This window comes from Rattus norvegicus, chromosome 3 (assembly GCF_036323735.1).
Source record: "Rattus norvegicus strain BN/NHsdMcwi chromosome 3, GRCr8, whole genome shotgun sequence".
Classification (NCBI taxonomy): Eukaryota; Metazoa; Chordata; class Mammalia; order Rodentia; family Muridae; genus Rattus; species Rattus norvegicus.
Window position 1 is genome coordinate 90205010 of NC_086021.1, and position 12583 is coordinate 90217592.

The 12583-nt window shown below is 45.5% G+C and overlaps 2 protein-coding genes and 1 long non-coding RNA gene across 8 annotated transcripts in view; 1 reads left to right on the forward strand and 2 right to left on the reverse strand.

The window, feature by feature from the left end:
* Positions 1 to 1880, reverse strand: part of Zdhhc5 (zinc finger DHHC-type palmitoyltransferase 5) — a 28156-nt gene extending 26276 nt beyond the window's left edge. For 2 of the 5 annotated variants that reach the window (XM_017591898.3, XM_017591897.3), the window contains exons 1-2: positions 1511 to 1649; positions 45 to 174 (exon numbers count right to left, since the gene is read on the reverse strand). The gene's annotated coding sequence lies outside the window, so the exon portion shown is untranslated. Of the gene's footprint in view, positions 1 to 44; positions 175 to 1098; positions 1366 to 1510 lie in introns of those variants that run through there. The other 3 variants (XM_063284138.1, XM_017591896.3, XM_039105410.2) reach the window with 3 other exon arrangements.
* LOC120101590 (uncharacterized) lies at positions 1830 to 11337 on the forward strand. Of its 2 annotated transcripts, XR_010065262.1 has the most exons (3): positions 1830 to 2232; positions 3555 to 3775; positions 10658 to 11337. It is a non-coding gene; the product is annotated as an uncharacterized LOC120101590 (long non-coding RNA). The 2 variants fall into 2 exon arrangements; XR_005502272.2 differs by lacking the exons at positions 1830 to 2232; positions 3555 to 3775 and adding an exon at positions 2241 to 3514.
* On the reverse strand, positions 8452 to 12156 carry Clp1 (cleavage factor polyribonucleotide kinase subunit 1). Its single transcript, NM_001009599.1, has 3 exons — positions 12074 to 12156; positions 10667 to 11294; positions 8452 to 9549 (listed from the first exon to the last, which is right to left on the reverse strand). The coding sequence occupies exons 2-3, from the start codon at positions 11270 to 11272 to the stop codon at positions 8878 to 8880; spliced, it is 1278 nt and encodes a 425-aa protein (NP_001009599.1). The 5' UTR covers positions 11273 to 11294; positions 12074 to 12156; the 3' UTR covers positions 8452 to 8877.
* Positions 12157 to 12583: the final 427 nt, after the last annotated feature.

Below are 12583 nucleotides of genomic sequence, written 5' to 3' on the forward strand. Positions count from 1 at the left end.
AAACAAAAAAATAATTTATTGGGTAGGTATAAATAATAACATACCAAGTCTTATCAAAGGAATGTGGTGCAGAAAGAGAAGGCACGAAACCGGAAAGGTGAGGGTGGTTCATCAGTCACTCTGGTGTATCCACAACAGTATCACTAAAGTGTCCAAGAATGCGCATGACACATGCTGACCAAGGGGGAAAAATCATGGAGTGAAAATATGTATGTATAAAACAAACAATATAGAACCAGGTGTGGTGGCCCTCGACTGTAACCCCAGAACTTGGGAGGCATAGGCAGACAGAACTCTGAGTTAAGAGGCCAGCTTGGTCTACAAAGTAAGTTCCAGGGCAGCAACGGTTATGTACAGAGATCCTGTCTCAAGACAACAACAAACAATTCAGGATATGTAATTTGAAGACTGTCATAAGGTCTGATATAAGTAGTTCCTTTGGAGCAGGGCCGTGGACAGTACATGTATTACTGTTAAAATAACCAAGCTTTATAGCACAGTACAGTAAATCTGAATATATAGAAATGGTGATGCCATATAGAAGAATGCATACAAGCTATGAAGGAAAGATCCAAGCAGAAGTTTTTTAAAAAAAAAAGTATTATCATTACAGATCGTCCTAGGTACCCAAGCACCTTGCGATAGAATTCTTACAAACATTAGGTGAATTTGTATGTGCTCATGAGTACCGGAGAGATCTGACCGATACAAAGCAGACTCACACTGGGATAAAAGGATGGAGATCTAACCTAAGATTATCCTGGACAAGATGGCATTAACCAGGAAGTAAACCCAAGACGACAAAATGGTCTGCAATCTAACATGAATCTGATTCTACGACTACTTCTAATAACTTTAGTCACTTTCTTGTTTCTCATTTTAGTGGTTTCATTTGGCCAACTGGTTAAGGAACTTTAAACCTCCTTAGGAATAGACGGTTATTGATAAAATATTGTCAAGTACATTCAAGCCCTACCTGTAAAAAGTACAAAGTACTAAAAGCATGGAGCACCTGGCTGGTGGGGGTAGGGAGAAGCAGCAGATGGATGGGAGAAAGAACAGGTAACCACAGGACGAAGCTCTAGCCAAAATAAGTACCAGCGGAGTGTAGGAAGAGGGGCCTGAACGGAGCGGTGAAAGGAGTATAGTCCCCAGCCGGCAGCTGGAGGAAAGAGAGTCATCACCGGGGGCAGAACTGACTACCCCTGGCCCAGAAAACACGGAATCCACCGCGCGCAGGGCCCGCCGGAGCTGAGAGAACCGCGGGCCGGGGACGGAAGGGGCGGCGGCTCCGCAACTGGGCAGCCCGGCACCAACCGGTTCCAAGCCCCGGCGGCCGTGGTTCTCTAGACTCTGCGGGCGTCCGTTTCGAGGCCCATACAGACTGAGGAGGGGTAGGGCCTTAACCTCCTCCCCTCTGCGGTCCCCCTTCCCTAGAGGTCACTCTCCCCTCCCACCTAACTAGCCCCGCACTTCCGGTTCCGCAGGGGCCAGCGTCCCCGGTACTCACCCCCGGCGCGGCGCCCGTCACCGCCGCCGTCGTTGTCACCGCCGTCGTTGTCGCCGCCGCCTCCCAGCAGTGCCGTCTGGCCTCTGAGAGGCAGCGCGCGGCCCCCGCACGCTCCACGCCCGCCCCGCCGCCGCGCGCTCCCGATCGCAGACGCTCGCCTCCGTGCCGGCGCGCGGCCGTTGCCCTCAGCCTAGGGTCTGTAGCCCTCACGGCGTTCCCATTGGCTCCCAGGAGCGGGCGCGTGCGACGTCCCTCGCGGGGCACGTTCTTCTCATTCATGCGGCTCGCGCCGCCGAGCCCGCCCCCGTTCACTCTTCCATTCACCCCCTAACCCCCGCCCCCATGCCTCCCTAGAACGTGCGCGCGACCGCGGGCGACCGCGGCGACCTCGCCTTCTGATTGGCTGCAGGGGCACGGCGCCGCGAACACGTAGTGATACGGGAGCGCGCGCGCCTGGCCGTCGTGTCTGGCTGGTGGTCGGGAGAAGGGGCATGGCAAACTGCGCAGAATTGGGGACGAGGAAGTGAGCCGGCTTGGTCTGTCTCTCCCTTTGTCCGCTTTCCCATTTGTAATGTATCCAAGAAAAACTTTTAAGAAAAAAAAAATTCTACGTATGTACCGGAAGTGCTAGAAAAAAAAGCAGATGCCCTTTCTTAGTTCAACAGCCTCCTCCGAGTTAGCCTGGTACAGTCCTGACAAGTGTCGACGATAGCCAATCACCGGTAGGCCTTTCCAGCTTCCTTCCTTGCCTCTTCATTCATTGGTGTGAGGATTAGGTAGGGCTGCCCCCCACTTTTTTTTTTTTTCTTTAAGGAGCGCAACTTTATTTAAACAATCCGTTGGCTGGCGAAGGCGTCAGTGGGGTAAATTCTCAGACCATGGCAGAATTCCTGAGGGGTGGTATGGCCTGGGCTATGGCTCACACATGGAGGAAGGAGGCGGCACGGCCAATAGAGTAGTCTAAGGAGAGGGTTCTAGCAAGGGCAGGGTTTGATGAAGGAGCATGGCTGCTATCCCTAGATTTATAGCGCTTGCCCTATGGAGTGAGGCACCGGGAGTGCGCGCGGTGAGAAGCGTAGACACCCCCACGACTACACTAGGGATGGGCGCCCTGACCTCACCCAATTTGAGAAAACAGGCTGAAAAGAAAAGTCTTTCTAGAATAGACTGTCCCTGGCGAGCTGCTGGCCAACTCTCCGTAGATCACGGCACTACATTTTGCCCTAATTAGGCCGAGACAGCTGTGGGCCCAGTAGCTTTGCCATAGGGCTCTCCTCTTACAGCTTCAGGCCATCTCTCATTTGTAAAGCAGCTCTGTTACATAACAGCCCTTCAAAAAGATATCCCACGAGCCACTTCCCTGAAGCAAAGTTCTCTCAGTTCAGGGTGATTTCCAAGTCCTGTCATTGTTTCCTTGACTTGTCTTCAAATGTTACTGATTTAACTTTTGACACTTTAGCCTTGGGCAGCAAGTTAAAGCAAAAAAATCTATCCTTTGTCTTTTAGAATCTAGTCTTGTCCCTTCTCTGACACGGCATATACGATCATTTTTACTACTGGCTTCAATGCAGCATTTATTGCAACCGTTTCAAGTAAACATTTTTTAAGGAGTGCAACTTTATTTACAACAATCCGTTGGCAAAGGGGTAAATTCTCAGACCATGGCAGACTTCCTGAGTGGTGGTATGGCCTGGGCTGTGGCTCACACATGGAGGAAGGAGGAAGGCCAATAGAGCAGTCTAGGGAGAGGTTTTTTAAAAATCTCCAACTATATGAATAATTTTAAGGTATTAGTTGAGGTACAACTTTTACCCTATCAAGTATATTCTGCCTATAAAATAACGTTTCCTTAAGATGAGGCAAATTTCATTTCTCTAGGATTTTAAAGCTTTATTTCTCTACTTCAGAAGTTAAACGTTCTTGTTTTTCCTACCTTTTTAAATAGGAAAACTATGAGAGAGAGAGAGAGAGAGAGGAGAGGGAGAGAGAGAGAGAAGAACAGAGGTCAGCAATTTTCCCGTGTTGATTCTTTCTTGGCTTACAGATACAGAGCTCAAGTTGTCAGTCGTGCCCAGCAAGTCCTTTCACCCACTGACCCATCCCGCCAGCCCAATTTTTCTACTAAGAACCTGTGTGAATCGTCATGTCTCTTGGCCAGAGTATACTAAATGGAAAAAGTATTCCATCATCCAACCAGAAGTCTGGAACACCTCAGGGTCACTAGGGACATTAGACTAATGGATTGTCAAGCCTAATTTTAGCTGGGTGAGCACTAGCAGAAGCATAATCACTATCCCAAGATGTAGTGACAATTTTTGGATTTTGGTTTCTTTAAAAAATATAAGAATGTGTGTAGGAATATGGGCCTGCTTCAGACTCTCCCCAGCAGCTGACTATGTTTGCCTAGTCATTAGCATTAGCAGAGGCATGATTTCACCAGCTCCAGACAGTTTCTGTGATTGTGTGAGGTTTGGAATTCTGGGAACTTTGCAGAGGGTATATAAATGCTAGAGCCCTGATATTGGTGGTCATTCAGCGGTGTTGGTTGTAGTTTATTAGTAGTGGTGCTCAAAGAAGAAACAAAAGAAATTAAGATTCAGAATCTCCTCTCTTCTTCCTTCTATCCTATCTAGTGATAGGAGGTGAAACTGGGGGGACAAAAGGTAGGAAAAAACCCACCAGGGCGCAACCAAGTCATAACAAGGATTTCATTTTTCTTAGGAATGTTTAATAGGATGTACCTCAGAAACTTCTGGAAAGGGGTTGGGGATTTAACTCAGTGGTAGAGCGCTTGGGTTCTGGGTTTGGTCCCCAGCTCTGAAAAAAAGAAAAGGAAAAAAAAAATTCTGGAAATAGTCCAGAGTAAAATGAAGACTAAAACAATATATTATTGAATGATCATACTTGAAGTAAATTACTTTGACAAGTATATCAGATAACACCTGACACTTTTTCTCTAGTGTCACTAGGCTTTTTCAAATCCTCTTCCCTTGAATTTTCTCATGCTTACCAATTGCAAAACAGTGTCACAGGAGTTGGGGATTTAGCTCAGTGGTAGAGCGCTTGCCTAGCAAACGCAAGGCCCTGGGTTCGGTCCCCAGCTCCGAAAAAAAGAAAAAAAAAAAAAAAAAACCAGTGTCACAGTTCAAATTAGTAAGAGTGTAACAATAAATGCATCCTTTAACATCTTCACATTGAAATGCTACACACGCACGCACGCATGAACCAGAAAACATGTATGGAGGTTAGAGAACAACTATGAGTTTTCTCCAGACTGTCAGGTTTGGCAACAGGTTCCTTTACCTGCTAAGCCATCATGCCAGCCCTCCACCCTCTTTCTTAACAAAAGCTTCTTGAAAGACAAGTCTGCATCTTACCTCCTCAGTGTATAATACCTCTACAGTCTATTTCAGTGGGACTCATGTCCCCACCATTCCAACGCTACACTTTTCAAAGTTTTGAATCATACCAATGCTTGGGATCCCTTGTGAAGTCTTTTTTAGTCCCCAATATGCTTCACATTCTGCCCCCACTGCCCACCCCCATTTTGTTTTTGTTCTATTTTATGCAGTACTGAGAATGGAATCCAGCGTCATGCCTGTACCACTAGAATTGCACCCCAAGCCTATTTGGTCTTTTAATTCCATCCTGTGTCCTTGTTTCCACTTTCATAGTACCTAAATTACTAAATTACACTGCTTAAAACATTTCTGTATTTAAAGGTTAGTGGCTGTCACAAACTTTCAACCCAAACCTGTTCTAAGACTTCAGATGCTGTCTATGCTGTACTTCCAGTTGGATGAGTAATGACTCAGACTTCAACAACACTCAAACTCACTTGCTAATCTTTTACTTCTTCCTGTAGTTTCCCAGCACCTGGGCACCTGCAATCCCAGCACTTAGGAGGGCTAAGGTAGGAGAGTCTCAAGTTGTCAAGTTGGAGACCTCCTGGGAGACCCTGTCAAAAACAATTATGTGTGTATATGTGTGTGTGTGTGTATGTTAACAAAGAAGACTTCACAAGGGACCCCAAAGCATTGGTATGTATCAAAACTTTCGTGTTGGAAAGGTATCTCGTGTGTGTGTGTGTGTGTGTGTGTGTGTGTGTGTGTGTGTGTAATAAAGTTGGCGGGTAAACATAGGTGATTGACTCTACAAGCCTGGTAACCTGAATTCCATCCCCAAACCCACATAAAGGTGGACTGACACCACTCCATGGGTTGTCTTCTGACTTACACACATGTGCTGTGGCAAGCATTTTACACACATACATCATGCACATAAATATCCACAAAAAAAATGATAACACAAATTTTAGGAGCTGGAGAGATGGTTCTGCACTTAAGAGCCCTGGCTGCCCTTCTAGAGGACCCAGGTTCAATTCCCAGAACCCATCTGACAGTTCACAACTGTCTGTAACTCCAGTTCCAAGGAATCCAACACTCTCACATAGACATGCATGCAGACAATGTATGAAAAATAAGATATATTAGGGTTTTACTGCTGTGAACAGACACCACGACCAAGGCAAGTCTTATAAAAGACAACATTTAATTGGGACTGGCTTACAGGTTCAGTCCATTATCATCAAGGCAGGAACATGACAGCATCCAGGCAGGCATGGTGCAGGAGGAGCTGAGAGTTCTACATCTTCATCTGAAGGCTACTAGAGTGAGGGTCTTAAAGCCCACACTCACAGTGACACACCTATTCTGACAAGGCCACACCTCCACATAGTACCACTCCCTGGGCCACAAATATTCAAACCATGACATAAGAGTAAATCAATCTTTAAAAAAATGTTTTAAAAAAACCTTCAAAACATTTATTTATATGAGTCAGGTATGATGGCACATGTAGTAATCCTGACACTTGTATGGTGGAGGAAGACTGCTAGCTGTATACTGAGTTTGAGTGTAATCCCTGTCTCAAAACTGTGCACATACACTTTCTCACTAGAGAGGTGGCTCAGCAGTCAACAACACTTGTTTGCAAAAAAAAAAAAAGAGAGAGAGAAAGGGGTGTGTGGGGGGGGGAGTTGTGATGGCACACGCCTTTAATGGCAGCACTTGAGAGGCAGAAGCAAGCAGATCTCTGACTTAGAGGCCAACCTGATCTACATACTGATGGAGTTCCAGGACAGCCAGGATTATACAGAGAAACTCTCTCAAAAAACCAAAACCAGGGAAAAAAGCATGTTTTACTTTTCCAAAGGACAGAATTTGGTTCCCAGCACCCATATGGCAACTCACAGGCTAAACTCCAGCTCCAGGGAACTGATGCCCTCTTCAGGCCTTCCTAGACACCATGCATGCATGTGGTATACATACATACACATAGGCAAAATATTCACACACATAAAATTTAAAGCAAGGGGGTTTGGGGATTTAGCTCAGTGGTAGAGCACTTGCCTAGCAAGGGCAAGGCCCTGGGTTCAGTCCTCAGCTCTGGAAAAAATTAAATTTAAAGCAAGCACTCATGCATGTATGCATGCATCCAGGCACATACACACAAAACCCCTCAAAAATAACCATCCTTGATCCCATTTTTTAGTTCCTTACCACTCTCATCACCCAGTCCTTATCCATTTGACTTTCAAAATATTGCAGATGGTACAGCCAGTAGCTCTCCCAGCTCCTCCTCTGCAGCCCTTATCCTGTCCTCCACCAGTTCACACCCGGATACCTACACATGAATATCCCACTTGTTCCCTGACTTCTCCAGAGGCTTGCCCTCTGTAATCAACTATCCACATAGCAATGATCTCTTCAAAACAGAGTGGGTCAATAAAACATTATATGAGAGGGGCAGTACTGGAGGCAAAATGGGTACACAGGAACAGAGGACAAGGAAAATGGGGAACAGTAGGAGAATTAACCAAAACTAAGTATGCATGAAAATGCCAGAAGGAAATATCACATGTAAAATGCATTGTTCCATTCCTCTGCTTAATGACCAGTTAGTCCTATGATCTCTCCCACTGCTGTGGACAAAATCAACTTGACTCCAATTTATATACTATGCTTTACCTGCTTTTCCAGCTCTCTCTAGCCTCACTGTTTTTATTTGGTTTGTTACACCCAACAACCATGCTTTCTCCTTCACTAAAGTCAAACCTTTCCTTTCTAGGATCTTGCAGTTTCCTCTACCTGAAAGTTTTTACTACTTAATTTTTCTAGGTCTTACTTGAGATGGACTCAGAAAGTACCAATCCCTGACTGTCTCAAATCCCCAGATTTAAGCTTCTGTATATTACTTGCCTTTTTTACTCTTTTGCTGCAAGTTCATAAAACTTCATTTCACACTGAGAACAGTTTCGGATGAGTATGAGAGTTGTGGGATGAAGAAAAGGTTAAACTTATTGTACACTTACTAAAGTTCAGACAAGAAACACCAAAATGGCCTTTTCAGCCTAATGCCCAAAAACTCTAGTACATTTGGACTTTCAGACCTGGCACAGAGAAGATAAGAATAGCTATAATAAAAAGGTAATGAACAGGGGCTGGAGAGATGGCTCAGCAGTTAGGAGCACTGGCTGCTCTTCCAGAGGTCCTGAGTTCCCAGCAACCACATGGTGGCTCACAGCCATCTATCTGTAATGGGATCTGATGCCCTGATGCCCTCTTCTGGCATTCAGACATATGTGCACAGAGCACTCACACACAAAATACATAATTTTTTTTTTTAAAAAAAGGTAATTTCCTATCTCAAGGAAATTGGATATGAAATCATCCCAAATTATCTCATCTCTAGCTTCTTATCTCCAAGTACACCAGGCACTAGAAACAGGTTTACCAGCTGAGTGGACCATCATAAAAATGTGGATGGCACACAAGGAGGTTCTTAGTTTTCCTTTCCTCACATCATTTTAGCAACAAACCGTTCCTACAGTTTCTATAATGCTTAGGGGAGAAGTAAAATTTAAAAAGAATCACACCAAATTCTATGACAATAATATTTATTAAAATTAATTGTTTTAAAGTTTGAACTCTTTCTCACGTCCGTCCTGGTTAAATAATATAACAAATACTATACCGAGACAGTAGAAAATGATAACAAGAAAACCTACATGGTAGCATAGGAAGACATGGAGTTCTCTAGGGTCTTGGAATCTTTAAAATGGTACCTTAGGCGATCTTAAAAAAATATTCAGATTTTCTTTTTGAGCGCTCTCCTTTTGGTTCCAGGTAAATGAACCAAATAATAGCCAGGACTCTGGCTACTGCCACTGTTTCAAGAGGTAGAGGATGTGCTCTCTGCTAGTTGGGCCTTGTCAGTTGACTTAGTAAGACTGCCAGAGCTCATTCCATCTGCTTTGGTGATGGTCAGAACTCTAGGGCGCAGAAAGTGAGGCTCCTTGCTAATCACTACTTGAGATCCATGAACCGGATATCCATGATGAGAAGAAAGTTCTTAGGCAGTGGGCGGGGGGCTGGAGACAAGACAGTAAACACCTGGTGTTCCACGTCCACACTGGTCACAACAATGAATCCAGCCACACTTGTCTCAGAAAGGTTCTCTTCTGTGCCCTCAGCAGTGCTGACACTCAGGAGATGGTGCACCATATCTCTACCAGGGGTGACAGGTACTAACTTGAGCTGATTGTCTTCCTGAGACATGCCCAGAGGTAAACACGAGTCTGGGATGGTGGGTGCCCCAACTTTGTAGATTTTCACATCAGAAAATTTGACATTGAAGGCATGGGGATAGAAACAGCCTCGGAATCCATAGAAATATTCACGGATACGTTCATCCCTACATTCCCGCCGGAAGTCCTTGGAGCGTTCTACCACACCCCCTGATTTTGGGAGCAGCACAGTTCGAACAAAATGAGGCAGGTCCCTTTTCAACTCGTTGTACAGTCGTTCTTGATCCAGAACCACAACCACATCCACCTCAAAGGCTGAAGCTGCGTGCACCAGGGCCTGGTAACCATAACCCTTGACCCAGCCACAGGTGTTGATGACACAGCCACTCACAGAAGCTCTTCTATTCACTTCACACCTTTGGTTGAACACATCTGCTAAACGAGATGTAATCTGGAGAAGAATCAAAAGGAAAACAAAATAAGTAATAAATTCGTCTGTTTTTCTTAGTGATTAATTTTTACTTCATGTGCATTGACTGGTGGTTTACCAGCATGTATGTCTCTGTGAGGATGTCAGATACCCGTGGAGCTTGAGTTGCAGTCAGTCATGAACTGCCATGTGGGTGCTGGGACTTGAACCTAGGGGCCTCTGGAAGGAGAGCCAATGGTCTTAACCACTGAGCCATCTCTCTAGCTCCTAAATCCATCTAAGTTTCTCTTTCCAGTAATAGGTACCATCCAAAAACTGTACAGGCTGGGATTCCAAACACAAGCCTTGAAGTATGCTTGGCAATTGAGCTGCAACCTTAGCCCCTGCTCTCCGGTATTTTTACTTTTCTGAGACAGGGTTTTAGTACAAGACTCTAGCCTAGCTTCACACTCTTGAAAGTCCTATCTTAGCCTTCCAAGTCCTATAGGGATCAGCTACAATACTCACTGATATATTAACATCAAAATTGATGGTTTTAATGACTGTGGTTTTAACCCCATAACATGGAGTTAACTTTATCCTAGAGCTGGAGTGACAGGCAACTGGGAATACCATGACATGGATACTGGGAAATAAACTCTGTTATTTTGTCTTTTTTTTTTTTTCGGAGCTGAGGACCGAATCCAGGGCCTTGCGCTTGCTAGGAAAACTCTGACCCCCGACAGTAGTACTGTTTTTGGTTTTGTCGTTTTGTTTGTTTGCAACACAGTCTCACTCTGTCCTGGAACTCACTATGGAGACCAGGCTGGCCACAAACTCAAGAGATCTACCTGCCTCTGTCTCTGCTGAAATGAAAGGTGTGTGTTAGACTCAATTGCTGACCCATGTCTGCACACCCCCTGCTTGCCGTTTTACCTCTTAATAATGAATTACTCTGAGCAGTGTCATCGAATGCTTAGCAGTGTAAAGCTCACACTTTTAAAATGGTCTCTCATGAAATCAAGTGGACTATCACACAAAAAAAATAAAAATAGAACAATTACATTCAGAGAGAAAATTGTGCAGTTTTAAGTAACAAAGTTCCCTACTTCATACCCTGACTGTAACTTTTCCCTCCACCCCCTCTTAGCTCCCTGACCTTGTTGTAAAGCTTGATGTTGGTGCCAGGAGTGGTGGAGCCAAAATGATACACAAGAGGTGCCTGGATGGAGAAACCTTCTTCCACATCTGCGGGTCGCTCAATGTACAGGGCCCCCATGGTACCAGGAATGGACACAGAGCCCTGCCCTACATCCAACTCCACGTAAGTAGGACGTCGGCCCAAACGCACTGCGTAGTTGAGTAGCAGCCGGCACACCGTGGACTTGCCCACATCAGTAGGACCCACAACCATCACTCGGGGGCCTCTCTCTTCTTCCTTTTCTGCCTGCCTCCGCATCTGCTCCAAGGCTGTATGAGTGTTAAGGTAAAGCAACATAGGGGTGTCCTTAGAGACATAAGCCACCTCGGTCCGGCCACTCAACTGCAGAGAACAGCCATGCCAAGTGAAAACAGCCACCTTGGCACCAGCATCAAAGGTGAATTTCTTGTTTCTGGTCAGTTCTGTGCCAAAGATCTCTGCCATGCCAGCCAGCAACTCCAACTGAACTGACTGAGATGCCTCCACCTCAAATCGAAGCTCTGTTTCTCGCTCTAGTTCAAACTTGGTCGTTGGCTTCTTGTCATCATTGGATTCCTCACTCATCTTTTCTGTTGAGCTGCTGTGCCTAGAACCCAAATTAAATATTAGATCAAATCACTATTCAAAAATCTTCCAATGGTTTAGTCCCTTTATCTTTTTCTGCACAGTTCTTATTGCCTCCAGACTCACGATTTACAGCCTGTCTCCCCACATCCAGAAGGTAGAGATATTTTTGTTTGCTCCTCTGCCTCTAGTAAGTAGAAGAGTAGCGCACCTCAACAAAATACAGAGTGAATGAATGACTAGGACATAAAAAGAAAACTACCTACAGATGTAATTAACAGGAGATTCGAATTGCATAGTCCTCCATCACTATTGAAAAGAAAGTAACACATGGCCATTCTCCTCCAACTCCCTTAGCCAATAAGAAACAAGCCTCTAAATCGTAAGCAAAGAATGGGACACTGGGTTCAGAATCAGAAAACAGTTGCATGTCCAGCTCTGGGGCTACTAGTAGTTACTATAATCCAACCATTTAATACCAAAACCAACTCCCCAGCTGCTATACGATGGGCATTTACACGTCCTACCGTTAAGAGTACAGTGCCGGGGATAACAAGGACCACAGTTGGAAAAACAAAATATTAAACTAGAAACTACCAAAGAAATGTAAATTACTATTTCTGAACCACAATTCTGAGTCCAGTATTTATCACAGTTAGCTCCAACATCAAAACCTGCCGGAATCTCTCAGAGGTAATTGGGGTCCTTAAGCCTTACCTGTAGAGCCTCTGGATCTAGATAAGCGTTACAGAAACCTCGGTACAGGACCTCAGCACTTTCCCAACCATGAACGACGCTCACCTAAATACTAGCCGGAAAGCAAAGGCGGTTCCGCTCTTGCGCGGTAGTAGGAGACGCGGTCGCGTGATGCATTTTGGGACGTGTAGTTCGGAGTGAGTGAGCGCGCGCCACCGCATGGCCCTCTGGGAATTATAGTTTAAGGATTGTTCTGTGACGCGCGGAGGTGGGCGGGGCAGCGCCGTCACTTTGTGCGGGAAGACCGCGGGAGGCGGAAAGGAGTCGTTGCTGGTTCGCCCACGCGCGGGAGGTGGTTGCATGGTCGCTCCCTATCTGCTGTCCAGCAAAGCTAAGGGCAACCAGAAAGGGAGCGGCACCACTGTCTAGATAAGAGCTCTGCTCGACTAGACCACACGCCAAAAAGTGGGGAAGTTAGCAAAACGCAGCCTAAGCAGGAGATCCAGGCGGAGGGAAAGTGGCACAAACACATACAAGCAGAGACACACACTAAGTCAAATAGAAACACACATACCATGTCAAGCAGTCCCCACTTTGAGGCTATGCGGAACTGGC